Genomic DNA, 26,634 nt, shown 5'->3' on the forward strand with positions numbered 1-26,634 from the left:
ATCTATTTTGAGTTTATTTCCATATATGGTGTAAGAGTGGTCCAGTTTCATTTTTTTTGGATGTATCTTTTCACTTTCCCCAGCACCACTTATTGAGGAGACTATTTCTCTACTGTATATTCTTGTCTCCTCTGTGATCGATTCATTGGCCCTACAGGTGGAGGTTTTCTTTTGGTCTCTCTGTTCAGTTTCACTGATTTATGTGTCTATTTTTATGCCAGTACCATACTTTTTTAAAATTATTATAGCTTTGTAGTATAGTTTGAAATCACAAAGTGTGATATCTCCATCTCTGTTATTCTTTCTCAACATTGCTTTAGCTATTTGTTTGTGTGTGTGATTCCATATAAATTTTAGAATTATTTCTTCCAGTTCTGAGAAGAATGCCATTGGAATTTTTATAGAGATTGTACTGAATCTATTGGTTGCTTTCAGTATTATGGTCATTTTAACAATATTAATCCTTCTAATCCATGAACCAGGTATATCCTTCCATTTATTTGTGTCCTTTTCAATTTCTTTTTTTGCACCAGAGTTTAAGACTTTTAATTTGTCCCATAGCTGCTGAAGCAAAATTATGATAAAACATTCTGCTTTCCTTTATACCCCAACACACACACACACACACACACACACACACACACACACACACGCACACACTATTTGTAGGAAAAAATGGTTTTGTACACGGCAAGAAATAATATAAATTCAAAACTTACAGATAAGGGTTAGCTCTATCACTTATCTCTTTAAAAAGTTTATATGAATATCCAGTCAAAACCAACAGGGTATCTCCTTTGAAATGTTATCTAAATGAATTTCCAAGTAGACCACAGGACTGTATACTGTCTTGGAATGTCCTTAGAAGGCTCTGTCATTGATCAGGTAACAGAGTAAAAACACCAGAGTCCTTTCTTTTTCAAATGGAAAATGGAAAGACAAGGATAGAAGAAACTATTCAAACTTCGTCTTCTTTCCTTGTGGCTTATGGTCTCCTCCTCTTCCACCTCCTCGGAAGCCTCCTTGACCTCCAAAACCTCCCTGGCCTCTGCCACCAAATTCATCTCGGCCTCTGCCACCACCTCTGCCTCCAAAGCCACTTCTGCCTCCACCATGACCCTCGAAGCTACCTTCACCCTTAGACTTGGCCTAATCCAAAGTAACTTTGTTTCCAGCAATTTCACCATCTTCCATGGGCTCCTTGGTGGGTTTGGCATCTTCCCCACTGTTGAAGTCTACAAAGCCAAACCCTTTGGAAGAGCCCATCTCCCAGTCAGTGACTATCCTGGCCCAGACAGAGCCATCAAATGAATCCTCCAATGTCTCTTCCGTTGTCTCCTCAGACAGACCTTTGACAAACAGAGTTTTGGATGGCTGGCTTCTTGCATTAGGCGATCCTCTGGGTCCTTGTAATTCCAGCCTGATTGCTCTGCCCTCGATTTCTCTTTTATTACAGGAATTTAAAGCTTCTTTAGCATCTTCAAATGAAGCAAGTTATATGAGTGCATATCCTTTAGATTTGCCATTTTGGTTCTGGGGTACTTTAATAAAAGTTGCCTTCTCAAATACTTCCTGAAGGGTTTCTTCTGTTGCACTGTAGGGAAGATTGCTTAAAATCAGAGTTTTTGATTCACCACTCCAAGTGCTGTTCTTTCCACCTCTATGGTCTTGATTTTGACCTTTCTCTTCAGTACAGTACAGAGAAATGGATCACCCATCTATTTATGTTCCTTGCTTTTCTTCCAAGATTTTCTCTGCGTCAGCTTCTGTCTTAAATTCAATATAAGCAATCCCTTTACTTTTTCCATCCTTGCTGACTAATCTGAGCTCCATAGCATCTTCAAACACTTCTTTTAATTCGTCCTGAGTAAATTTATAAGGCAGATTTCTTTTGCCAAAAGTGTTCTTGCATCTCGATCTTTTTTTTTACTGTCTTTTCCCTTGTTTTTTTCTAGTTTAATTTCATTGCCAAAGACTTTTAAACCAGTGAGTTCTAAGGCTTTTTCCATGTCCTCAGCAGATTCAAAATTCACATAGCCAAACTTCCTGAACACACCAATTCTGACATTCACAACAGCAAGATTGTTTTTAGCAAAAACATCACTGATACCTGTTTTTAATTCAGGAGCAGTCTTGCTGAAGATCAGGTTTCCAACAAAGAGATTGAAAGCCGTAGTTGGTTCTGTGGCTTCCACTTTCTGTTTCTTGGCCTCAGAAGCAGCTTTCTGTTTGGCCATTTCCTTCTTTCGTTTTCCAGGTGCTTGACAGGCTCGTCCTCCTCCTCTTCATCCTTCTCCTCCTCATCATCATCCTCTTCCTCATCTTCATCGTCCTCCTCTTCATCATCATCCTCTTCATCTACATCCTCAGCTGTGCTCTTAGCCTTCACAGGAACAGCTTTTACAGGAGCTTCCTTACCTTTGGCTGGTGCAATCTCCATAGGTTCTTCTTCAGAGTCATCTTCTTCTTCACCATCCTCATCCTCATCTTCATCCTCATCTTTGTCATCTGAGGTAAGAGCAGCAGCAGTAGCTTTCATCACTGCTGGCTCAAATTCATCTTCCTCCTCCTCCTCCTCCTCCTCCTCTTCACTGTCATCAACATCTTCCTCATCATTATCTTCCTTCTTGGCATTCTTGCCGTTCTTTGCTCTCTTGACTGGGTGACTGCTCCCTTATTACTAGGAGCTGCTACCAATGCTTTGCCTGGTGTGCCTCTCTTCTTACCAGGCATGGCTAATGCTTTGGCTGGTGCCTTTTTGCCAGGGGTGACAACTGCTTTCTTGCCTGGTGTGGCAACTGCAATCTTTTTTGTTTGGGAAACCATCACCTTCTTTCCTGGAGTTGTGGTAGCCTTCTTGCCTTTTTTTTTTTGAGGACTGATAACCTTTTCTCCACTTCTTTCATCTTCTTCATCTGACATTTCCTCATCTTCACTATCTTCTACCTCCTTCGGAGGAGGAGCCATTATCTTGGGGTCACCTACATTTTTACCAGCCTTTGCGAGCTTCACCATGACCACAGCTTATGATGGAGGAGTGTGTGGCGGGTGAGTGGTGCAGATGTGCCCAGAGGAATCAAATGGCATTGATGGCAGCCGCTGGTACTGAAGAACTGGAGTGTGTATATTTCGCTATCAGCTAGAGCTCAAGACTCTCAATTTCTTTTTTCAATGTCTTACAGTTTTCTGAGTACAGGTCTTTTACCTCCTTTGTTAAATTTATTCCTAGATATTTTATTCTTTTTGGTGTAATTCTAAAAGAGATATTCTTAATTTCCTTTTGATTATACATTAGTGTATATTAATGCAATGGATTTATGAATATTAATTTTGTATCCTCCTACTTGACTGAATTCCTTCATTGTATTCAATTTTTGGTGGATTCTTTAGGGTTTTCTATGTATACTAGAGGCCCAGTGCACGAAATTCGTGCATGGGTAGAGTCCCTAGGCCTGGCCAGCGATCAGGGATGATCTGTGGGGCAACCAGCAGGGCAATCAGGGCCCCCGCTGGCACCCACCATGGCTGGCCTGGTGCCACCCACTCGCCAGCCTGGCCCCCCACCACCACTGCTGGTCACTTCCCTTGGTGCCGCACCCCGACTGCCCCACTGCTGCTGCAAGTCACCTCCCTCTGCAGGGTGACCAGTGGGGCAATCGGGGGGCCCCCCCACTGGCACCTGTGTTGGCTGGCCTGGGGCCTGTGGGCTGGGGGCTGCTCCTGCATTGAGCATCTGCCCCCTGGTGGTCATTGTGCGTCACAGAAACCGGTCATTCCACCATTCATTCGATTTGCATATTAGGCTTTATTATATAGGATACTGGTATATCAGGTTTTTTATTGATAAGGACACCATAGCTCAAAACAAAAGACAAGTGACTCTTGGACAAATAGGATGTAGTCTGCATGTTTTGAAATAAACACTAAAACAATGGATATGAGTAATTGGGTCATGACAATAACTATTTGACATTTTTAAATAATTTTTATTAAAATAATCAGGCTGCACTTCCATAACAAAACAAAAATTTGCATGCATGCTGAATGTGTTTTAAAAAACACATTACTGAGCACAGATGTATGGGTTTAATGCAAGCATTATGACTTAAAAATGCTATTTTCCTAACTGTAATAGAACTTACTCCGATAAGAAGTACGGATCCGTTTCGTTAAATCAGGATAAAAGTTAGACAGGCCACGCATGCAAAAGTTGTCTTTGGAACATGCCAGAACACCAGCATCAGCAGCAGGCAGGGGAAAGAGAGAGAAATAGTCTAAAGTGAAAGGAAGTGATATCATACCAGAATCTAGAACAGCCAAGATGAAGAAATTGCAGCAAGTTTAGGTAATCAAATTAGAAAGAAGATATTAAAAAAATAAGTCAATTAGAAAGCAAAATGTGATAGATGAATGATGAGAATGCTGTAGTAATTTTATTTAATCCAATATGCCATCTATTTTTATAAGATATTTATCTTATGCTCTTTATGTAGTAAACTTATTTGGTTTGCAAATAATATGTTACTTCATAAATAGCACAATGGTTGTCTTTAATTTTCTGTATTAAAAAGAAAGTTTAGGGATTTTAGTCTTTAATATTTTATTTTTATAACAAAGTGAGTACTCATTTTATACACTAAATATGAAATTTATGACTTCATTACAGTTTTTCCTAATTTTAAAGTCATCAAAATTGTAAGCTCTAATCATAAATGTTAAAGCTCAACAAGATTAAATTAAGCAACAGTTGTATTATCTGTCATCCCACTGTGTATATCCAGCAATAACTTAGGATACTATCAGAGAATCCAAAGCTTTTCTGATTGAATTGGTGCTTTCCGTATGCAAACAGTGCCTACTATCTTCTAACATCTTTCTGCCCTTAAGTTCATGAACTTTCAAAAGTCAACCCTCTTTTTCCCCAATCATGAGGGAATCTTATGATACATGCACACACAATTTCTCTTATTCTGTCTTCCTTTCAAAAGCCAGTAGTGGTTGAGACAGAACCTATTAAATTTGAAATTTCTAGCATTCCTAAAATATTGTTAAAAGTTGAGATGCCTAACAAAAACCAGGTTCTAAAAGAGAATTTCTGTGTTCCTGAAAAGAGTCAAACTTGCATTTTGAAGAGGATTAAGGTTTACAATAAACAGAGATTCAGTATATCAATTGCTTTTTTATTAGTCTAAAAGGAAACTTCAGTCTTCAGTATCACATTCAGATGTTAAATTTAGAACATAACACCTACCATCATGCACTGTTTTTATTTTAAAATATTCTTGTATGAGTATATTTAGTAAAGCCTTCCAGTCTTCAATTGATTTAAGCATTTTTAAGAGAACTATGCAAAATGTAAAGAAACTGTATATTTTCTGTCTACTGATATAATACTATAAACATATTTCCATCTGTGAGCCTTTTAGCCCAATTAATTTTTTATCCGAATGATGTCAGTGGACAGAAAATATACAAAAGTTTGACAGTGTTTACAAAGCCAACTATTTGGACATATACTGAAATTTCAGTTAAACGTTGGATGATTTGGCATTATATAGAAAGTATTTTGCTTAAATCCTAATTAACCATGTATATTTTTCTTTTATACTTTTTGATACTATTAAGAAACTCATCTTTTGTAGAATTTTAAATGTTAATTAATAATGTTTATTTCATTTGTTAAAATACCTCATAGAAAGTCATCACCCAATAAGAAAAATTACAGCTAAAATATGGAGTTAATTTTAAAAAAGAATAACTACTTTTAACTAACAATAATATTTTTAAAGGGGCCAGATATACTAGGACCGTGGTCGGCAAACTGCGGCTCGTGAGCCACATGCGGCTCTTTGGCCCCTTGAGTGTGGCTCTTCCACAAAATACCACGGCCTGGGCGAGTCTATTTTGGAGAAGTGGCGTTAGAAGAAGTTTAAGTTAAAAAAATTTGGCTCTCAAAAGAAATTTCAATCGTTGTACTATTGATATTTGGCTCCGTTGACTAATGAGTTTGCTGACCACTGTACTAAGAGAAAATTATCCTCTTTAACACAACAATTGAAACCAGTTTTTTCAACTAGAGAGCCTGATTTTCATAGCATTTTTGTATTTAATAGCTTATTTTCTAGAAGACTTGAACCTAAGAAACTTGAGATGATTCCTAACTTTAAATATCTTATTTACCCTTTCAAAGTTTCTATGTTTCTGTCTAATTTTACTTACATAGTATTGTAAATTATGTTCACTTTATGTTGCCATGCATTTTAACAGCACCACAGAAGAAAGATAAGAAATCTAAAGGCAAGAAAAACAGATGAACTTAATCAAGTTTGTAACCATCTTGTTTTTTATCTCCTACCTGCAATGAACTGCTTATTTTTTCGAGGAGATCGTGGTTGTCGTTGGTATAAGTCACTTGATCTATATAGGTCAATGGTCCCCATGCTTAAAAGTACTGTCTTCTGTATAAAATCCACTACAGCCAACCCATTGCAGTTCCCAAATGCAACTCTGAGAGAAAAAGAAAAATGCAACTAGAATGAATCACACCAAGTATTATTGTTTTTACATTTGAATTAAAAAAAAGATTACTGGAAAGTAAAGCTGTCATGTTGGAGATGCTGGGCAGTGACTGGAGCAGTCCAGAAGGATATTATGCCTTTACAAAGGATGGGTTGACCTTGTATAATTTTCCACACAAAAATAGAATTGATCAATATTATTATAAGTAAATTTATAAATGACCATGACAAAACACAGGAATGAGCTGTACCCACATTTTGTCATGTAAGTAGTGATTACCCAATTGGCTCTTTAACTACTTTGTCTTGCATTTTTACAGAAGAATCATGTGACATCTTTTTGGTACACAATGGGGAAATAGGTCAAGAAGTGCCACACTTTCAAAAGCTACAAAAGCTTAGGCATGTAATTAGGTGCCTTTTTGAAATAAAATATTAGATTCCAAATTAGTTCTCTTTTTAAACCAAGGATATATATTTTTTTAATCTTTATTGTTGAAAGTTATTACATAGGTCCTCTGTTTTCCCCCATTAACCTCTTCCAGCCCTCCCCCAGGCCCTATGTCCATGGGTTATGCATACAAGTTCATTGGTTGATCTCTTTAAACCGATGGTATTTTTAACACAAAATATTATATAAAATTCCTATCTCTAAAGTTTTGACACTTTGTAGATATAACTTTCATTTACAAAAATTAAAATTTTCTCATTTCTTTTGCTCATTTTGTCCCATTTATTAATAGACAAAGACCATTTGATAAATTTCCTTTGAAATTAAAACTGTTCTCCTAAGCAGTCATTTTGATCACCTCAACCATTAGCATACAATAACTTTTCTTTTTCTCTATTTACAACATGCCTTCTAGCTGAACAATTATAAATCTGTGTTTGTTGCTTCTTACATTAAATATACACTAGATGTATGGGTGCTGTTTTGCTCATTTTATATAAGTTACATGTTGTTTTATTGCTTAGATTGAATCTAGTTGGCAAATCATCTGCTTACTCTGAATCTAGTTCTTTCCACTCCATCTCATTGCCTTCCTCACAACAAATTAAAAGTTCCAGAATACTAGATGTTTTGCTATTTTACACAGTGTTTTATATCTTCTAGTAAGACAGATTTTGAAAACTTTGAAAAAGTGTTGTTATAAAAGTCAAAAGATTCCATCTTAACATTGTATAAGTTATTTGACTTTGAGAACAATTAATGAATCTTGCCAGGCCTGTTTATTTACTTTATAATGAGAATTATAATACTAGGCTTATCTAGTTCACAGGACCTTTAGGAACAATAAATCAGAAATTTGTGAATATACTTTGAAAATTTTCCACACCAAATTAGAATTGATTGCAATATTATATATATTACATATTATAGTAGCTTAGTATCTTTTAACATAAAAAGAATAAATATAGTTAATTACTTCTGCTTACAGGTGTGATAGAGTTCCCAAATGTAATAATGACAGGAAAAAAAATTAGGCAACTAGAATATATGATACTAACCAAAATAATTATTTTTTATCTGCAAATCTATATATATAAAAGCCAAGCGACCAGAACACTGGAATGACTGGTTGCTATGACATGCACTGCGGCCGGCCAACCAGCCCGATCAGGGGCGGGGCTGCGGCCGGCCAACTGCCCACGGCCCCTCCCCCCTGCAGGCCCACCCCTATCGGCCCCCATCGGGGCAGATGGCCAGACCCCACCCATGCATAAATTAGTGCACCGGGCCTCTAGTTAAAAATAAAAATACTGGAGTGATGTCAGCATTATGGCAGAGTAAGAAGACCTCTAGGTTTTTCCCCTTGAGGTAGTAGCAACAAGATGGATAACCATAATTCAACAAATGATTCCATGCTCAACACACAAACACATCTGAGAGATCTGCACATTGAGACATCTAAAAGGTGGGTGAGTTGAAGTAAACAGGGAGAAAGGATAAAGTCGGGTGCCACAGACACAGTCCTGGATTCACTATGGCCCCAGCTGATGCAGTAGCAATGAAGGGTCGGGGGAAGCCCTCACTCACTCAGCAGCCCTGGGAGGGGCAGAGGCAGCATTTCTGCCTGAGTGGCTGGTACCCATTGTGGTTAACAGATCTGGCAGCTGCCATTACCAGAGAAAAAACAACGCAGACAGACAAACCTGTCTCCTGTCACTCACCTGGCACCAGGTGATGAGGCAGCACTGGAGGTATTGAGTTGTGGCCATCACTCAGCAGCCTGGAGAGGGCTGGAGGGACAGAAAACTCATTCCAGCCCAGTTGCCTGTGCACACTGCAGCTAATCCCAGTGGAAAAACAAAGCTGCAGCATGCGAACCCACCTCTTTCCCCACTCATTATGGCAGAGGCTGGTGGAGGCCGCTGGGACACCTCAGATAGTGCACCACTGACTCCATTGGAAAGAGCAATATAAGGAAGGGTATACCAAAAGGAAAGGGGAACAGAGAGCCTATTCCAACAAATAATTGATGAGAACTTCCTAAACCACTGGAAAGAGCTGGAACCTTGAATCCAAGAAGCTCACAGAACACCTAATTACCTGAATGCAAAGAGACCTTACCTTCTCCAAGACACATAATTGACAAAAGTTAATGACAAAGAATTCTCAAGGCAACCGAGGGGGTGAGGAGGCGTGACTGTAACCTATGAAGGAAACCCCAATGGATTATCATTGAATTTTTCGGCAGAAACTGTACAAGCTAGGAAAAAGTGAAATCAAATATGTCAGTATTTAAAGAGAGAAATCAACAGTCAAGAATAATAATACCCAGCAAAGTTATGCTTTAGATATGAAGGAGAAATAAAGGCTGAGAAAATTTACCACTACAAGACCTGCATTACAAGAAATGTAGAAAGGAGCTCTTTTTACTTGAAACAACAAAAGAATACAAAACTGTGAGTATGATTAAAGCAGGAAGCAGGAAATTGCAACTCTATTTCAGAATAGAGTATTAAACAATTATAACATAAAGGTTAAAGGAGGTGAAAGCATTTAAAAAATACTATAGCTTCTACAATTTGGAAATGAAAACACATCACAAAAAGAGATACTTTGTGACAACAAAAACCTAAAAGGAGTAGGAGAAAAGAACTGGATTTGCACAGATGACTGGAGATAAAGTACATTCAGATGAAAAAGGAGTAATGTATGTATAAAACTTTTTGTTACATAAAACTAAGGATAACCACAAAGCAAATCTAGAATAAAGACACATAACATAAAAGAAATGGAGGAAAAAATGACAGACTACCACCAAACTAAAACAGCAGCAAAAACACAAGGGAAAAAGCAAACAGTCGAGATACACAGCAACCAGAAATTAAAAAAAAAAAAAAGATAAGATGGCTGTAATTAATCTTCATATATTAATAATCACCCTAAATGTAAATGGATTGGATTCACCAATCAAAAGGCACGTAGTAGTGGGATGTATTAAAAAACAAGATGTAACTATATACTGTCTTTAAAAGACCCATCTCAGCTAAAAATGTTATTAGAGTTAGCTAATTATTGATGGGAAAGGAAGCAAAAGGGCATACATTGTTGAGCACACTCAGCTGGGAAGCAAAGGCCTGTTTGTTTCACCAGGAAACTACAGCTTCACACCCTAGGGCAGTGGTCGGCAAACCGCAGCTTGCAAGCCACATGCGGCTCTTTGGCCCCTTGAGTGTGGCTCTTCCACAAAATACCACGTGCGGGTGTGCACGTACAGTGCGACTGAAACTTCGTGGCCCATGTGCAGAAGTCGGTTTTCGGCCTGGGTGAGTCTGTTTTGAAGAAGTGGGGTTAGAACACTCAAGGGGCCAAAGAGCCGCATGTGGCTCGAGAGCCACGGTTTGCCGACCACTGCCCTAGGGAATCACAGCATTGTCCCTCTAAGGCAGTGGTTCTCAACCTTTTTAATGCCGCGACCCTTTAATACAGTTCCTCATGTTGTGGTGACTCCCAACCATAAAATTATTTTCGTTGCTACTTCATAACTGTAATTTTGCTACTGTTATGAATTGTAATGTAAATATCTGTGTTTTCTGATAGTCTTAGGTGACCCTGCTAGCGGTTCTCAACCTGTGGGTCCCGACCCGCAGGTTGAGAACCGCTGCTGTAGAGCCTAAGACCATCAGAAAACAGATATTTACATTACGATTCATTAACAGTAGCAAAATTACAGTTATGAAGTAGCAACAAAAATAATTTTATGGTTGGGGGTCACCACAACATGAGGAACTGTATTAAAGGGTCTCGGCATTAAAAAGGTTGAGAACCACTGCCTAAGGAGATTAACACCCTTCCTTTCCCAGCTCAGCTACTGGATTGTGTGTGTGTGGGGGGGGGGTAAAGGGAAGATAAGGACGTGTTTAGGGGGAGGTGCTGGACTCTAGAGGCCTGTCAGTTGGCAAAAGATCATTGGCTATGAGGGTGGAGCCAATGCAAGCCCCTGAAACTGGTCATTTTGAAAATGCTTCTGGTTCCTCTCAAGCCTGAGATTACATAATCCCAGGAGACAAATCTCTCTCATGTTGGGGCACAAAACTAGCCCTAATAAATTTAAGAAGATTAAAATAATTGCAAGCATATTTTCTTGCCACAACAGTATAAAACGGAAATTAACTACAGGAAGAACCACAACTAAATGGAAATTAAACAACATACTATTGAAAAACTGCTGGGTCAAAGAAGAACATAAAAAAATACATAGAGACAAATGAAAATGACAACACAATAGAGTATTTTGTGGATATGGCTTAAGCAGTACTAGGATGGAATTTTATAGCATTACAGATGTATGATAAGAAACAAAAATCTCAAACAATCTAACATTTCACCTTAAAGAATTAGATAATTAACAAAGGAAATAATAAAAATTAGAGCATAATTAAAGAAGAAAAAGACAATAGGAAAAATTAATGAAACAAACAGCTGGATCTTTGAAAAAATAAAATTGACAAGCCTCTGGCTAGGCTTACTAAGAAAAAAACAGAAGTTTACAATGTTATAGAATTGGCTCAGTAGAAGGAACAGTTGAACACTCGGAGGTTCAGGAAAGTAAGCCTTTATTCAAAGCCATGCTGCTGGTTCAGGGGACTCAAAGATCCAGATCCTGAACAACTTAGACAATGAGATTTTCTCCTTATATATTTCTTAGTTTGTTTCCTAACTACCAAGCTTCTGTACTGGACTTTCACAGCCCCCCTCAAAGTCAGTTAGAATGGTCAATTTAGATTGTATTTAATGTCCATCCTGAATGGTGCCAGTGACCTCCCTCTAGTTAAGCTGTTACATCCTTGGTTTATGGCTCTTGTAAATTGGAAGTATTTAGGTAAACAGGTCTTGCAAGAACAGATAATTAAGGATGGGACAGTGACTTCATTATAGGCTATCAGGAATGTACATTAGTGTAATTAACTTGGTACAGAGTCTGGCTGCTAGTCTCCTACATTCTTTCACACATGGAGTTAATTATTAGTTAGCAAGAGTGTGTAGTAGAAGGCAGGTCACTGGAACAAATTCAGATTGTTGGCCCCCAAAAAATGTCTTGTGTTCCCCATCAACAACAGATACCACAGAAATACAAATAAATATACAGCAATAGTATGATAGGCTGAATTCAATAACCTAGGAGAAATTAACAAATTGTTAGAAATTTATAACCTTACTAGACTGAACCATGAAGGACTGGAAAACTTAAATGGACTGATGAATAGTAAGAAAATTGAAACAGTAATAAAACCTTCATGTTAGGTCTGATCAAATATTTGAATAGATACACTCCTCCACTCAGAACTGACCTTTAGACCAGCAGTCACCAACCGGTGGTCCACGGACCACTGGTGGTCTGTGAGGTCTGAAAGGTTGGCGACCACTGCTTTAGACCATTTCACAATTAACATTCCCTTTCCTGTAGACCACATTCCACTTGCTAAGACCATTATCCTTCCCTCAGAACTTCCCAGGTTCTGGACCTACCCAAAGAATTCTCTGCCCAGAAAAAGCCCACCTAGAGTCCTTTAAAATTTCTGACTCCCTGTCCCTGAGTGTTGGCATCATTTTGGGGCTCAGCCCAGATGACCTAATCTATCCTAATATATAAAAGAGCTAGGCGCTGTCATGACCGAATGGACGTCGGCCCCCCTCCCCCGCCCCCGAGCCGTTCGCCATGAGCGCGGGGTGATGGTGGGTGGGACTGGGCACTGTTGAGCGGCAGCAGCAGTGAGTTTCGTGTAGCAGCTGTGGCGGGGGGAGTTTCACGGAGCAGTCGTGGTGTGGGGGGAGCCTCGCGGAGCAGTGGCGGGGCGGGGGCAGTTTCGTGGAGCATCCAGCAGTGAGCTTCGTGGGGTGGCAGCAGGCTTCTCAGAGCAGTCAAGGGGTGAGGGGAGCCTCACGGAGCAGTCATGGAGCGGGGAGAATTTTGCGAAGCAGTAGAGGGGCGGGGGGGAGCCTCACGGAGCAGTGGTGGGGCAGGGTGAATTTCGCGGAGCACTGGAGGGGCAGGAGGAGCCGCATGGAGCAATTGTGGGGCAGGGGGAGTTTCGCAGAGCCATAGAGGGGCTGTGAGCACCGCGAATCGTCCCGAGGTGGGGAGCTTTCATGTAGCATCACAGGGCAGCAGAAGCCAACAATGGTGGCCAGGCTAGGCCTAGGGATCCTAACTGCACACAATTTTGTGTGCGCTGGGTCTCTAGTATGTATATAAAAGGCTAATATGCTAAGTGTCTGACTGTCTGACCGGTTGCTATGACATGCACTGACCTCCAGGGGGCAGACGGTCAAAACTGGAGCTGCCGTGATATGCACTGGCCATTTACAGAGAAATGGCACTGCGAACTTGGCACTGACAAAGCAACACTCAGCTTCTCCCAAGTGGGACACAGGCCCCGCCACCACACTGAAGCAACAGTCCACCAAATTGCAGCCAATGCTGCCAAGACTCCATGGCGCAAAATGCGGTCCACAACCCAGCCTAGCATGGAAACAGTGGCTGTGGGCACCAGGTACTGATGTCACATAGCAATACCTGGCTTCTTCTCCCTGGCGACTAGTCTCCTTGGAGTTTCTTCAGCCTAGGAACATGACTTGCTTTATAGCCAGGTGCAAACATTTTACACTGTAACCAAATATCTGTGAAGCGTTTTTCCATGCCTCACTTCATTTGATCCTGACAGAAGTCCTGGAGTAGGTAGATAGGAGACTCGATGGAATCCTATTTTCTTTTCATTAGCCAGAAAACAGAGATTTAGAAGGCTTAGAAACTTGACCCAAATAAAAAGAAGAAATGGTGAACCTTGAAAATGACTTCAGGTTTTCTCACTGTGCAGAATATAGTCAGACACTGCTGCAGTTAAATATTTTACCCTTTGTTCTCCCTGCGTGATCTACAATAATCTGCTTTGTATTGATATTTACTGCTGTGTTGCTGACAGTTACCTGAAAGAGAAGTTGGGGTGCTTCACTGGGCTGGAAAAAGTTTAGCTAAATCAGAAAGCAGGTCTAATTAAGCAAGTTTATCTATGTATATAAAGTTCTCGCTGGTGCCAATCGCACGCATGTGTTTTGATCTGTCATTGTTGATTATGAATTTGGTTGACACTTCTATTATAGAGAAAGGGCAAATAGCGATATTAAAATATTTCTTCTAATTTCCTTTCAATGTGCATGAATCCGGGCACCAAGCCACTAGTAAATTTATAATCCCTTACCACTTTGGCCTCATGTGGTCCTCCTTCGACGACTCTAATACTCCATAAAAACTAAAGTCCAGGACCAAATGGCTTCACTGGTGAATTCCACCAAACATTCAAAGAAGAGGGAATACTTCCTAACTCATTTTAGGAGGCCAACATTACCCAAACTAGATACCAAAACTAGACAAAGACACCACAAAATATACCAGATGTACCAGTTAATAATGTGGATTTTGCAATCAAAGAAAACATGATAATTTCAAGAGAAACATCAAAAGTGCTTTATTCAAAGTAATGTCCATAGCTAGCTACACATTTCTCCCATCTTTCAGGTAATTTGTGGATACCGTCCCAATAGAACTTTTCTTGTTTTGAGGCAAACCTCAATTTTCAGAGACACAATTTTCCACTTCTTCGTACGTTTTGAAGTGCTGCTCAGAAAGTGTGTGTGCCATCGATCAGAACAAGTGATAATCTGAAGGAGCAAGGTCTGGTGAATATGGCGAGTGGTTTAATACTTCCCACGCAAGACCTTTTAATGTGTCTTTAACTGGTTTTAAAGTGTGTGATGGTGTGTTATCATGAAGCCAAATTACATTGCCATGTCTTCTGGCCCATTCTGGTCATTTTACAATCAAAGCGTGGTTCAAATTAATTATTTGTTGTTGGTAGGTAGTGATCAGTATTAACGGTTTCACCTGGTTATAGAAGCTCATAATACACCACACCTTCCTGATCCCACCAAACGCAGAGCATTGTCTTCTTTCTGAAGTAATTTGGCCTTGCAGTCGATGTTTATGGTTGACCTGGATCAACCCATGATTTTGTGCATTTGGGATTCTCAAAATAAATCCACTTTTTATCACCAGTCACAATTCAATGCAAAAAAGACACTCTTTCGTGCCATTGAAGCAACATTTTACTGATGCCTTTTTGGTTTTCCATTTGTCTTTCGTTCAGTTGATGTGGCACCCATTTTCCTTCCTTTAAAATCTTTCCCATTGCTTGTAAATGGTCAGAAACTGCTCACTGAGCAACATTTAATCATTCTGCAAGTTGTTTTTGACTTTGACATGCATTTTCATCCAATAATGCTTGTAATTGTTGGTCTTCAAACTTTTTTGGTTGACCTGGACGTTCTTTGTCTTTCACATCGAAATAATCACTTTTAAAGCATTTAAACCAGCGATCACAAGTATCTTGAGATGGAGCATGTACACCATATGTGTCCCAAAGTATACAATAACTTTAAGCAGCAATTTTCTTCAAAATAAAGTAATGAATTAAAACTTCCTGCAAATGCTCTTTTTTTGGCACGAAATTCGACATTTTAAAGTGTAAAAATATATATGATGTTAACATCTTCAGAAAATTTGACATATGAAGTTTTGAAGCTTTCTGTCAATACAACAAAATAGCATACATATCAAATCACATATATATCAACATATGTGTAAATCCATCTATTGAAAAAAATCCACATTATTAACCAGTACACCTGGTAACTCTGGTAAACATATATGCACACAATACAGGAGTACCCAAATACATAAAAAAACTTCTGGAGGCCATCAAGGGAGAGATTGACAGCAATACAGTCATAGTAGAGGACTATAATATCCCACTAACACCACTGTATAAATACTCTGAAGAAAAAAATCAGCAAAGAAACATCAATCCTAAATGACTCACTAGATCAGATGGAATTAATTGACATCTTCAGAACATTTCACCCCAAAGCCACAGAATATACATTCTTCTCAAGTGCACATGAGTCATTTTCAAAGAGAGACCACATATTGGGACAAGGCAAAATCTCTTCAAATTCAGGAAGATAGAAATCATATCAAGCATCTTCTCAGATCAAAATGGCATAAAATTAGAGATCAACTACAATAAAAACAATGAAAAAAAAGCAAACACCTGGAGGCTAAATAGCATGCCACTAAACAATGATTGGGTTACCAAAGAGATCAAAGAAGAAATAAAAAGCATCATGGCAACAAATGACAATTAAAACACAACAATCCAAAATCTATAGGACACAATGAAAGCAGTCTTGAGAGGGAAGTTCATAGCTCTAGAGGCCTACCTCAAAAAAAACAAGAAAAAAAATGGTAATAAATTATCAAACCCTACAACTCAAAGAGTTAGAAAGAGAGCAACAAAAAAGCCCAGCGTAAGCAGAAGGAGGGAAATAATAAAGATCAGAACAGAAATAAACAACATAAGAGATCAAAAAACAATACAAAAAGATCAACAAAACCAAGAGCTGGTTGTTTGAAAGGATAAACAAGATTGATGAACCTCTAGCCAGGCTCACCAAGAAGCAGAGAGAGAGGACCCAAATAAACAAAATCAGAAATGAAAGAGGTGAAGTAACAACAGATACCACAGAAATACAAAGGATTATGAAAAAATACTATGAACAACTCTATTCCATCAAAATGCACAACCCAGACGAAGTGGACATATTCTTAGAAAAATACAAGCTCCCAAAAATCAATCAGGAAGAATAAAAAAAACCTGAATAGGCAGATAACTACCAAAGAAATTGAAGCAGTGATAAAAAATTTTCCAGCAAACAAAAGCCCTGGTCTTGATGGCTTTACAGGGAAGTTCTACCAAGCATTCAAAGAAGAACTAAAACCTATCCTCCTCAGAATATTCCAAAAAATTCAAGAGGAAGGCACACTTCCAAGCTCTTTCTATAAAGCCGGCATGCCCTAATTCCGAAACCAGATAAAGACACCACAAAAAAAGAGAACTACAGGCCAATATCCTTGATGAACATAGATGCTAAAATTCTCAAAAAATTCTAGCAAATCGGATTCAGCATTACATTAGAAAGATCATACACCATGACCAAGTGGGATTTATTCCAGGGATGCAAGGATGGTACAATTCCACAATCAATAAACGTGATACATCACATAAAAAAATTGAGAGACAAAAGTCACATAATCATATCACTCAATGCAAAAAAAGCATTTGACAGAATCCAACAGCCTTTCATATATATATATATATAATTGATTTTAGAGAAGGAAGAGGGAGAGATAGATAGAAACATCAATGATGAGAGAGAGTCATTGATCAGCTGCCTCCTACACATTCCCTACTGGGGATCGAGCCTGTAACCCAGGCATGTGCTCTTGACTGGTACTGACCCTGGGACCCTTCAGTCTGCAGGCCGATGCTCTATCCACTGAGCCAAACCAGCTAGGGCCCAACACCCTTTCTTAATAAAAACTCTCAGCAAAGTGGGATTAGAGGGATCATACCTCAACATAATAAAAGCTTTATATGACAAACCTACAGCCAACATCATACTCAATGGGCAAAAACAAAACTCATTTCCCCTAAGAACGGGAAAAAGACAGGGATGCCCACTTTTACCACTCCTGTTCGATATAGTACTGAAAATGCTAAACATGATGATCAGACAAGATGAAGAAATAAAAGGCATCCAAGTTGGAAAAGGAGAAGTAAAACTGTCCTTATTCGCAGATGACATGATACTATACATAGAAAACCCCAAAGACTCTATCAAAAAACTACTAGACCTAATAAATGAATTCGGCAACGTAGCAGTATACAAAATTAACACTCCGAAATCTATGGCCTTTTTATACATCAATAATGAACTCACAGAAAGAGAAATGAAAAAAAAACCAATCTCATTTACCACTGCACCAAAAAAAATTAAGATACCTAAGAATAAACTTAACTAAAGAAGTAGAAGACCTGTACTCGGAAAACTACAGGACATTGAAAAAAGAGATAGAGGAAGACATAAACAAATGAAAGAACATACCATGTTCATGGATTGGTAGAATCAACATCATTAAAATGTCCTACTACCCAAAGCAATCTACAGATTCAATGCAATTCCCATTTAAAAACCAACAGCATATTTCAAAGATCTAGAACAGTGATGGGCAATCTTTTGAGCTTGGTGTGTCAAACTTCGCCAAAAAACTGAGCATAACTCGTGTAGTGTGTCACTTTGAGGAAAAAACTAACTCCAAGACTCTAGTCGCAAATTTTTCATCCTCAGGAGCAGCAAATGTTTCATCCTTGGCATGCGGCTACGTGTCATCAGAAATGGCTATGCGTGTCAGTGCTGACACACGTGTCATAGGTTCGCCATCACTGACCTAGAACAAACTCTCCAAAAATTCATCTGGAATAAAAAAAGACCCTGAATAGCCACAGCAATCCTGAGAAAGAACAACAAAGTTGGAGGGATCACAATACCAGATATCAAGCTATATTATCAAGTCACGGTTCTCAAAACTGCCTGGTATTGGCATAAGAACAAACATATAGACCAATGGAACAGAACAGACAACCCAGAAATTGACCCAAGCCATTATGCTAAATTAATATTTGACAAAGGAGGCAAGAGCATACAATGGAGTCAAGACAGTCTCTTCAATAAATGGTGCTGGGGAATTTGGTCAGATACATGCAAAAAAATGAATCTAGATCATCAATTTACACAATACACAAAAACAAACTCAAAATGGCTAAAGGACTTAAATGTAAGATGGGAAACCATAAAAATCCTACAAGACTCCATAGGCAGCAAAATAACAGACATATATCATAGCAATATCTTTATTGACACAGCTCCTAGGGCAATGGAGACTAAGGAGAAAATAAACAAATGGGACTACATCAAAATAAAAAGCTTCTACACAGCAAAAGAAACCATCAACAAAACAAGAAACCCCACTATATGGGAGAACATATTTGCCAAAGCTATTTCAAATAAGGGTTTAATCTCCAAAATGTAAAGGGAACTCATACAACTTAACAAAAGGAAGATTAACAATCTAATAAAAAAATGGGCAAAGGACCTAAAGAGACACTTTTTGAAAGAGGACATACAGAGGCGAAAAGACATATGTAAACATGCTGAAAGTCACTAATCATCCCAGAGATGCAAATCAAAACAACAATGAGATACCATCTCACACCTGTCAGAATGGGTATCATCAACAAATCAACAAACGACAAGTGCTGGCGAGGATGCGGAGAAAAAGGAACCCTCCTGTACTGCTGGTGGGAATGAAGACTAGTGCAGCCACTGTGGAAGACAGTATGGAGCAGGGGTCCTCAAACTTTTTAAACAGGGGGCCAGTTCACTGTCCCTCAGACCGTTGGAGGGCCGAACTATAGTTTAAAAAAACTATGAACAAATTCCTATGCACACTGCACATATCTTATTTTGAAGTAAAAAACCAAAATGGCAAAAACACCCACATGTGGCCAGTGGGCCGTAGTTTGAGGACGCCTGGTATGAAGTTTCCTCCAAAAGTTAAAAATGGAACTCCCATTTGACCCAGTAATCCCACTTCTAGGACTATATCCCAAGAAACCAGAAACACCAATCAGAAAGGATATAAGCACCCTATGTTCATAGCAGCACAATTTACAATTAGCTAAGATTTGGAAACAGCCTAAGTGCCCATCAGCAGATGAGTGGATTAAAAAACTGTGGTACATCTACACAATGGAATACTATGCCGCTATAAAAAAGAAGGAACTTTTACCATTTGCAACAGCATGGATGGAACTGGAGAGCATTATGCTAAGTGAAATAAGCTAGTTGGAGAAAGAGAAATACCACATGATCTCACTCATATGTGGGATATAATGATCAACATAATTTGATGAACAAGAATAGATCCAGAGACAAATGGAAGGGGGGGTGGGTAGAGAGCAACCAAAGGACTTGTATGAATGCATATTAGCATAACCAATGGACACAGACACTGGGGTAGTGGGGTGGGAATGGCTGGTGGGGGGGGGTCAATCGGGGAAAAGGGAGTCATATGTATAACTTTAGACAATATATAAATAAAATTAAATTAAGATAAAATAAAAAACACAAGGAGAAAAACAATATACACACAAAGCCAAGAGAAAGAAGTATACAAAGTATAAGTGTAATAACATCCTAACAACTTGCTAACAACATTAAAAATGAAAATATTACCATAAATTTGACATCACAAACAAATAATCATAGTTTATATTTAAAGTAGAGGCCCAGTGCACAAATTTGTGCACGGGTAGGATCTGGCTGGCCCGCACTGATTGGTACCCATTGAGCTGAGCTGGGGGGGGGGGGGTGAGGGGGAGCGGTTAGCCAGCTGGCCCCGCCCCTGATCGGGGTGTTGGGGGCCGATTGGGGGCTGGGCCGGCAGGGCCGAACAGGGCCTGGATCACGCTGGTTGGCTGCCGCAGTGCGCTTCATAGCTACCGGTCATTCGAGTCATTCTGGTTGTTCTGCCATTCCAGTCGCTGGGCATTTATATATATAGACTGGAGGCCCGGGGCATGAAATTCATGCACTTAGGGCAGGGTGAGGGGCGGTCCCTCAGCCAGGCCTGTGCCCTCTCACAGTTCTGGAGCCCGTGGGGGATGTTTGACTATGGAAGCGGGCCTAAACCATCAGTCGGACATCGTTAGCGCTGCTACGGAAGCAGGAGAGGCTCCTGCCACCACTGCTGTGCTCGCCAGTTGTGAGCCTGGCTTCTGGCTGGGTGGTGCTCCCCCTGTGGGAGCGCACTGACCACCAGGGGAAGCTCCTGCATTGAGTGTATGCCCTCTTGTGGTCAGTGTGTGTCATAGCGACTGGTTGTCCCACTGTTCTGTCAATTTGCATACCAGCCTTTTATTATATAAGATTATTATTTTTCTTATACCATGTTTTATCTAATAAAAATACAAGTAAGGCTTTCTTTCCATATTTAGAACTTCACTTAAGTATTTTAAAGGAAATATCTAAATATATCAAACATATTAGATAAATAGTACAAATTAGAAAGAATGTTTAGCTACTCACATTCCATATGCTGAACTTACAGCAAGACTAGTAATCTGTTGGGGGGGTTCACCATCCACCCACACCAACTGAATAACAAGTTCTGCTTGATAACCTGGTGGCATCCGCACTGGCCGTGTCTTAACACTAGAAAAATAAAAGAAAAAATAATGTAGTTCTATCAATACAGTTTAAATAAGTATGTTCATGCTTATCTTCATAATTTACATAGAATATTCCTACAGAAATATACAACACCAGGCATTAAGGGTAGTATGCAGCTGGACAATGTCTTCTAGCTTTCTCAAAATATAAGCCACCTGTGACTGCTTAGTTTTTTCTTTAACATGTTAAGCGCCCAGCCTGTTTTGTCTTCCAGATGGAAAGTATACTGTCAGTCACCGGTGACTGACTGGGCGCTTAACGTGTTAAGTAGCTGTTCAATCAGTCAGGTCTGCAACTTCAACTGGTCTTTATCACTTTTTTTTCTTCTGAGAATAGTATTTTAAATTATTTTATTATTTACTAGAGGCCAGGTGCATGAAATTCATGCACTCTGGGGGGTCCCTCAGCCCAGCCTGCACCCTCTTGCAGCCCGGGAGCCCTCGGGGGATGTCCGACTGACAGTCAGACATCCTTAGCGCTGCCACAGAGGTGGGAGAGGCTCCCACCACCGCCACTACACTTGCCAGCCGTGAGCCTGGCTTCTGGCTGAGCAGGGCTCCCCCTGAGGGCTGCTCCTGCAGAGAGCGTCTATCCCCTGGTGGTCAGTGCACATCATAGCGACTGGTCGTTCCGCCGTTTGGTCAATTTGCATATTAGCCTTTTATTATATAGGATTTTCTTTATGAAATATTTGTTACACATTTTAAGCTATAAAGCATAAAAATAAAAAAGAATAACCAATAATCTACCACTGAACATAAGATTTCAACATATCCAAAACCTGAATTCCTGCTCTTTCCTAGCAACTCCTATCCTTGTAGTTATTTAGTTAAAGAAACAAACAAAAAACCTTTAAAATCACTCTTAACTAATATCCTTCTCTCATACCTCAATTCCAATCAATTTTTAAATGCTGATGGTGTTACTTTAAAAATGTATTTGGAATATGACCCTTTTTTACTTCTCTACTGCTACTATCCTAGTTACAGTTGACAAATAAAAATATTGGATATCCATTAAAGCCTGAATTTCAAATAAACAATAAATAGGTTTTGATTTTTTGTTTACTGTATGTATGTCCCATGCGATATTTGAGATATACTGAAACTAAAAAATGTTCATTGTTTATCTGAAATTCAGATTTAAATGGGCATTCTGTATTTTTTTGTGGCTAAATCTGCAAGCCCTCAACATTAAGTCTAGTTAGGTACAAACATCCTTCTTACTGGTCTCCTGACTTCTACTCTTTTTTTCCATCTCAAAATTGATTTTCAACATAGCCATCAAAGTGATTAATTTAAAAGTTACATCTGATCATGTCACTTCTCTCTTCAAAACCCTATGACTCCCCATTTTATAGGAATAAAAGCCAATCCCATTACAGTGGCTCTCTGTTGACTATCTGACGTTATCTCCTTCTGCCCTCTCCACTAACATTGTTCCCTTTGTTCTAGCTACACTGGCCTTATATGCCAGGCACTTTAAGGCCATTGCTCTAGCCTAGCTGTTCCTTTTGCCTGGAACACTCTTCCACCTTGTCTTCTTCAGCCAACTCTCTCATCTACTTTTCATTTAAATCTCATCCTCCTAGTGAGAGGCCTAGGATGACTACTCATTTTACACATTAGGAAGCACAAAGGCAAAAAATATTAAAAATTATTAATTGCACAAATATGTGTATATTGATAAGAATTGTAATGCTGCTAAAAATGAAGTGTTGTTTGTTGAAATGCTTATTTGTCAGCTAATGTATATGGTAATCTAATCCACCAAAGGAAAAGTAATTTAGGGATGGATGCCAACATATAATTTATCATAGACTAGAGGCCTGCTGCATGAAATTCATGCATGGGTAGGGTCCCTAGGCCTGGCCTGCGATTAGGGACGATTGGGGCCTTCTTTCCCCCAACTGCCGGCTGCTGGCTGGGGCCTTCCTCCATTACGTGCCACCCCCTGGTGGTCAGCACACATCATAGTGAGTGGTCGAACTCCTGGTTGGTCGAACTCCTAAGGGGACAATTTACATATTAGCCTTTTGCTGAGAACCAATTCCAGCATGTAATAATTACAAGAGTTTTACCAAAAGGTTGGTGAAGTTTGGGGAGCTCAACAGGGTTGAGTCACATGTATTTTACCTGTTGGAAATGGCTACAAAGCATCTCCCCCAAACCTGAATGGTATTGTTAACTGCCAGACAGCTCAGGGCATTTTATTGCCTCCTGTTGACCAAACACCTGAACAGCTGTAGGCTATTCCCCAAACTGACAATCTCTGTAAACCCTTTGATACCATACCCTTTGAAGTGTATATTTCCACCTTGCCTTGGGACAAATTGTGTTTAATAAAAGCATGGGTCCTTGGTCAAGGAGGAGAGTCTTCTAGTTCCTTCAGCTGAAGCTCCTCTGACCCCCAATGCCTATCAAAAATATCTTTCGTCCACAGACTCCTTCTTAATCATCAACACGCAGCCCTTTCTCAGAATGCTGAACCCTTTGTAAGGCTGGGGAAACAGAACCCCGGCAGCCTTTTATTTTATAGGATTATATGCAACTAAAAAACCACGGGTAATATAATGTAATTCATGGAACAGTATTCTTAGATCAGTTCTGCTTCTTGGTTCCTAGGACCTTATATACATTATATAGGACTGCACTAATTTTTTCACTTTGGTTTTCGATTATCCTCAAAACTGTATTACTTCAAGTCAACATTAAATTCTTTTATTATGCTTCAGTACTGTTAATGCTTACATAATCTCTACTACCAAATTTTTGTTTTCTTCTCTTATCCCTATCTTAATATTTTTAAATTTTATATAAAAATATTTAGATCATTGGAGGACCCACACTTCATGATGGGTCTTGTTAGTTAATAAACAAATCAGTCTACATTGCTTTCTTGAGCTTTGCTGAGTTTTTTCTTCTCTTTTTGGATTTCATTTTAATAGAAAATGAAAAAAAAAAAATCAATGAAATGAACCAAAGTGCTATGAAGGGAAAACTGAATATATAACAACATTATGAATGTTTTCCATTTGCTAAAATTTTATGATGATGTTTCCTCCGTGTAGATTTTTCCTCCAGTAATTCCTGTTTATATTTCCTTTTTGTACTTCACAAGAAAAAATTTTTGTGGAAAAACAATAATTACAAAAGTATAGCAACTTCTAATTGTGTGGTAAACTGATTTTGCTTCTGAAATCTTATCTTTAAATTTTCCAAAAGTATTTTTGTAAGAAACTAGTGCCCTGATGCATGGGTTCATGCACATTGAAAGGTAACTAATTAGAAGGTGGCTGTGTGGCGGGACTGGGCAAGACGGGCCGGACACGCCCTGGATTCAACCTCCCATGGTCCCTCGCTGGCTGGCTGCACTTGGGGTGGCATCTGCAGAGTGAGCAGGGTCCTCCAGCAGGTGGGGTCCCTCAGCCTGGCCTGCAGGGATCGGGCCAAAACCAGCTCTCCGACATCCCCCAAGGGGTCCCGGATTACGAGAGGACGGTTCTCGGGTGACGAACCCCAGAATCGGGCTCCCTTCTCTCTGGTTCCGGGTGCATCACCAGAGAACCGCAGCTGCCAAGTCACCACAGCTCGGCAGCTCCCTTGTTGAGCATCTGCCCCCTCGTGGTTAGTGCGCATCATAGCTACTGATCGGAGCATCTGCCCTCATTGCGCGTCACAGCTACCAGTTGGATGGTCAGACAGTCACTTATGCTTTTATATATATACTAGAGGCCCAGTGCATGATTAAATCATGCACATGTAGGGTCCCCTAGGCCTAACTTGCCATCCTGGTGCCAGAGCAGACAGGCACCCAGCTCCCCCACTTTTGATCGTCTGCAGTGGGACATGAGCTCACTGCCCCAGAGGCCCCTTCTGTGCCACAGCACAGCCATGGCGCAGACGCTGAGCTTGCGCCGTCGCGATGCAAGCTCAGCGTCCTGCCAGCCCAATCAGCCACCCCAGCCACCCCGAGTCCCGCCCCCCCGCGCCTCCTGGCCAATCGTGGGCATAGCGAAGGTACGGTCAATTTGCATATTTGCCTATTATTAGGTAGGATAGATGAGGAAGCTAGTTCTCTAAAGTTCCTTTAGTAGCAGATTCGGGTATCTTCATATGATGCCGAAAGAAACTTTGCTTAGGCTCAATTCTCCAACTAGCTAATACAGAAAACATTTGGTTTAATGAAGAAGCAGTGAGTAGTAATTTAAGGAAACTGCGTTCTTTTATTTTTTTAAATATGTATTTTTATTGATTTCAGAGAGGAAGGGAGAGAGCTAGAGAGATAGAAACATCAATGATGAGAGAGAATCATTGATTGGCTGCCTCCTGCACGTCCCCCCACTGGTGGGGGGGATCCAGCCCACAACCCAGGCATGTGCCCCCGGCCGTTATCGAACCCGGGACCCTTCAGTCCACAGGCTGATGCTCTATCTACTGAGCCAAACCAGCCAGGGCGAAACTGCGTTCTTTTATATTTGAGTACTAAAAAGCATAAAAGCAATTAAGATAAATATTTCTATGGGCTTGACTAAGTCTTCTTTGATTATGACACTAAACTTTGTTTAGATATACTGAGAAAACAGTTTACTACCAAATAGCATCAATTAAAAAAGAGAAAGACATAGAGTATTCTACCAATCACAAGCAGATAAAATCTTTTTTTCTAACACAGTATTCTTATAGTAGGTAGTAAACTTGGTTTCTTTCCCTTCCTGTGACATACTTTTCAGGGCCATGTTTGTGCCCTGACAAAAGTTTTCCCATTCTATCAAAACCATGTTTTCTTTAGGGTCCTTCTGGGAGGGGAATATATGAACTAGTAAATGAAGGATGAAAATACTATCCTCTTCAGGGATATTCAAAGACAAGACCAGAGTATCCTATGGGGACTGTAGATCACTTGACAACAACTTAATAGGAGAGAAGAATGATTTTATTTGGCACAGTTTTAAAGAATTATATGACTCATATGTAAAATTGTTTTAAAATTTGGTAGCCACTCTTACTTGAGACATGGGATACTGTCCTTTGTTACTCCTTCACTAGCCACAGTGTTAGTGCTCCCGGAAAGACTCATTGAAGAAGGAAGCTGAGATGAAAGATCTGGAAATGGAGGACTTGTTTCTGGTTCCGGAGTAATAATATCTTCAACATCATACTGAAGTCGTACCTCTAATGACTTTTAAAAAAAACAAGTTTAAATTAATTTAAGTCATGATAATAAATAATCACATTAAAGTAGCTTATAATTTTTGGTAAGCATTCATTATTTTTTTTCTGATTGATAAGTTTAATTTCAATTTATAGTAAAGCTGAGATATTCCAAACTGAATTAAACAGTGAATTATATGAAATAAATGGCATCCACAAAAAATTTAAAATACTTTTTAATTCTTCAGAATTGTAAGAAAAATGCATG

General features: G+C 39.5%; 1 protein-coding gene and 1 pseudogene across 2 annotated transcripts in view; both read right to left on the reverse strand.

Moving 5' to 3' along the window:
- Positions 1-26,634, reverse strand: part of STXBP5L (syntaxin binding protein 5L) — a 218,925-nt gene that overhangs the window by 74,489 nt on the left and 117,802 nt on the right. Inside the window, exons 16-19 of one of the 2 annotated variants that reach the window (XM_054713944.1) lie at positions 26,222-26,394; positions 21,070-21,195; positions 6,356-6,507; positions 4,143-4,214 (exon numbers count right to left, since the gene is read on the reverse strand). In XM_054713944.1, the coding sequence (XP_054569919.1) occupies positions 4,143-4,214; positions 6,356-6,507; positions 21,070-21,195; positions 26,222-26,394 (523 nt within the window). The remainder of the gene's footprint in view (positions 1-4,142; positions 4,215-6,355; positions 6,508-21,069; positions 21,196-26,221; positions 26,395-26,634) is intronic. The other variant, XM_054713945.1, reaches the window with a different exon arrangement.
- LOC103290730 (nucleolin-like) lies at positions 955-3,015 on the reverse strand (annotated as a pseudogene).

The sequence above is a fragment of the Eptesicus fuscus genome, chromosome 3 (assembly GCF_027574615.1).
Source record: "Eptesicus fuscus isolate TK198812 chromosome 3, DD_ASM_mEF_20220401, whole genome shotgun sequence".
In the NCBI taxonomy this organism is placed as follows: domain Eukaryota; kingdom Metazoa; phylum Chordata; class Mammalia; order Chiroptera; family Vespertilionidae; genus Eptesicus; species Eptesicus fuscus.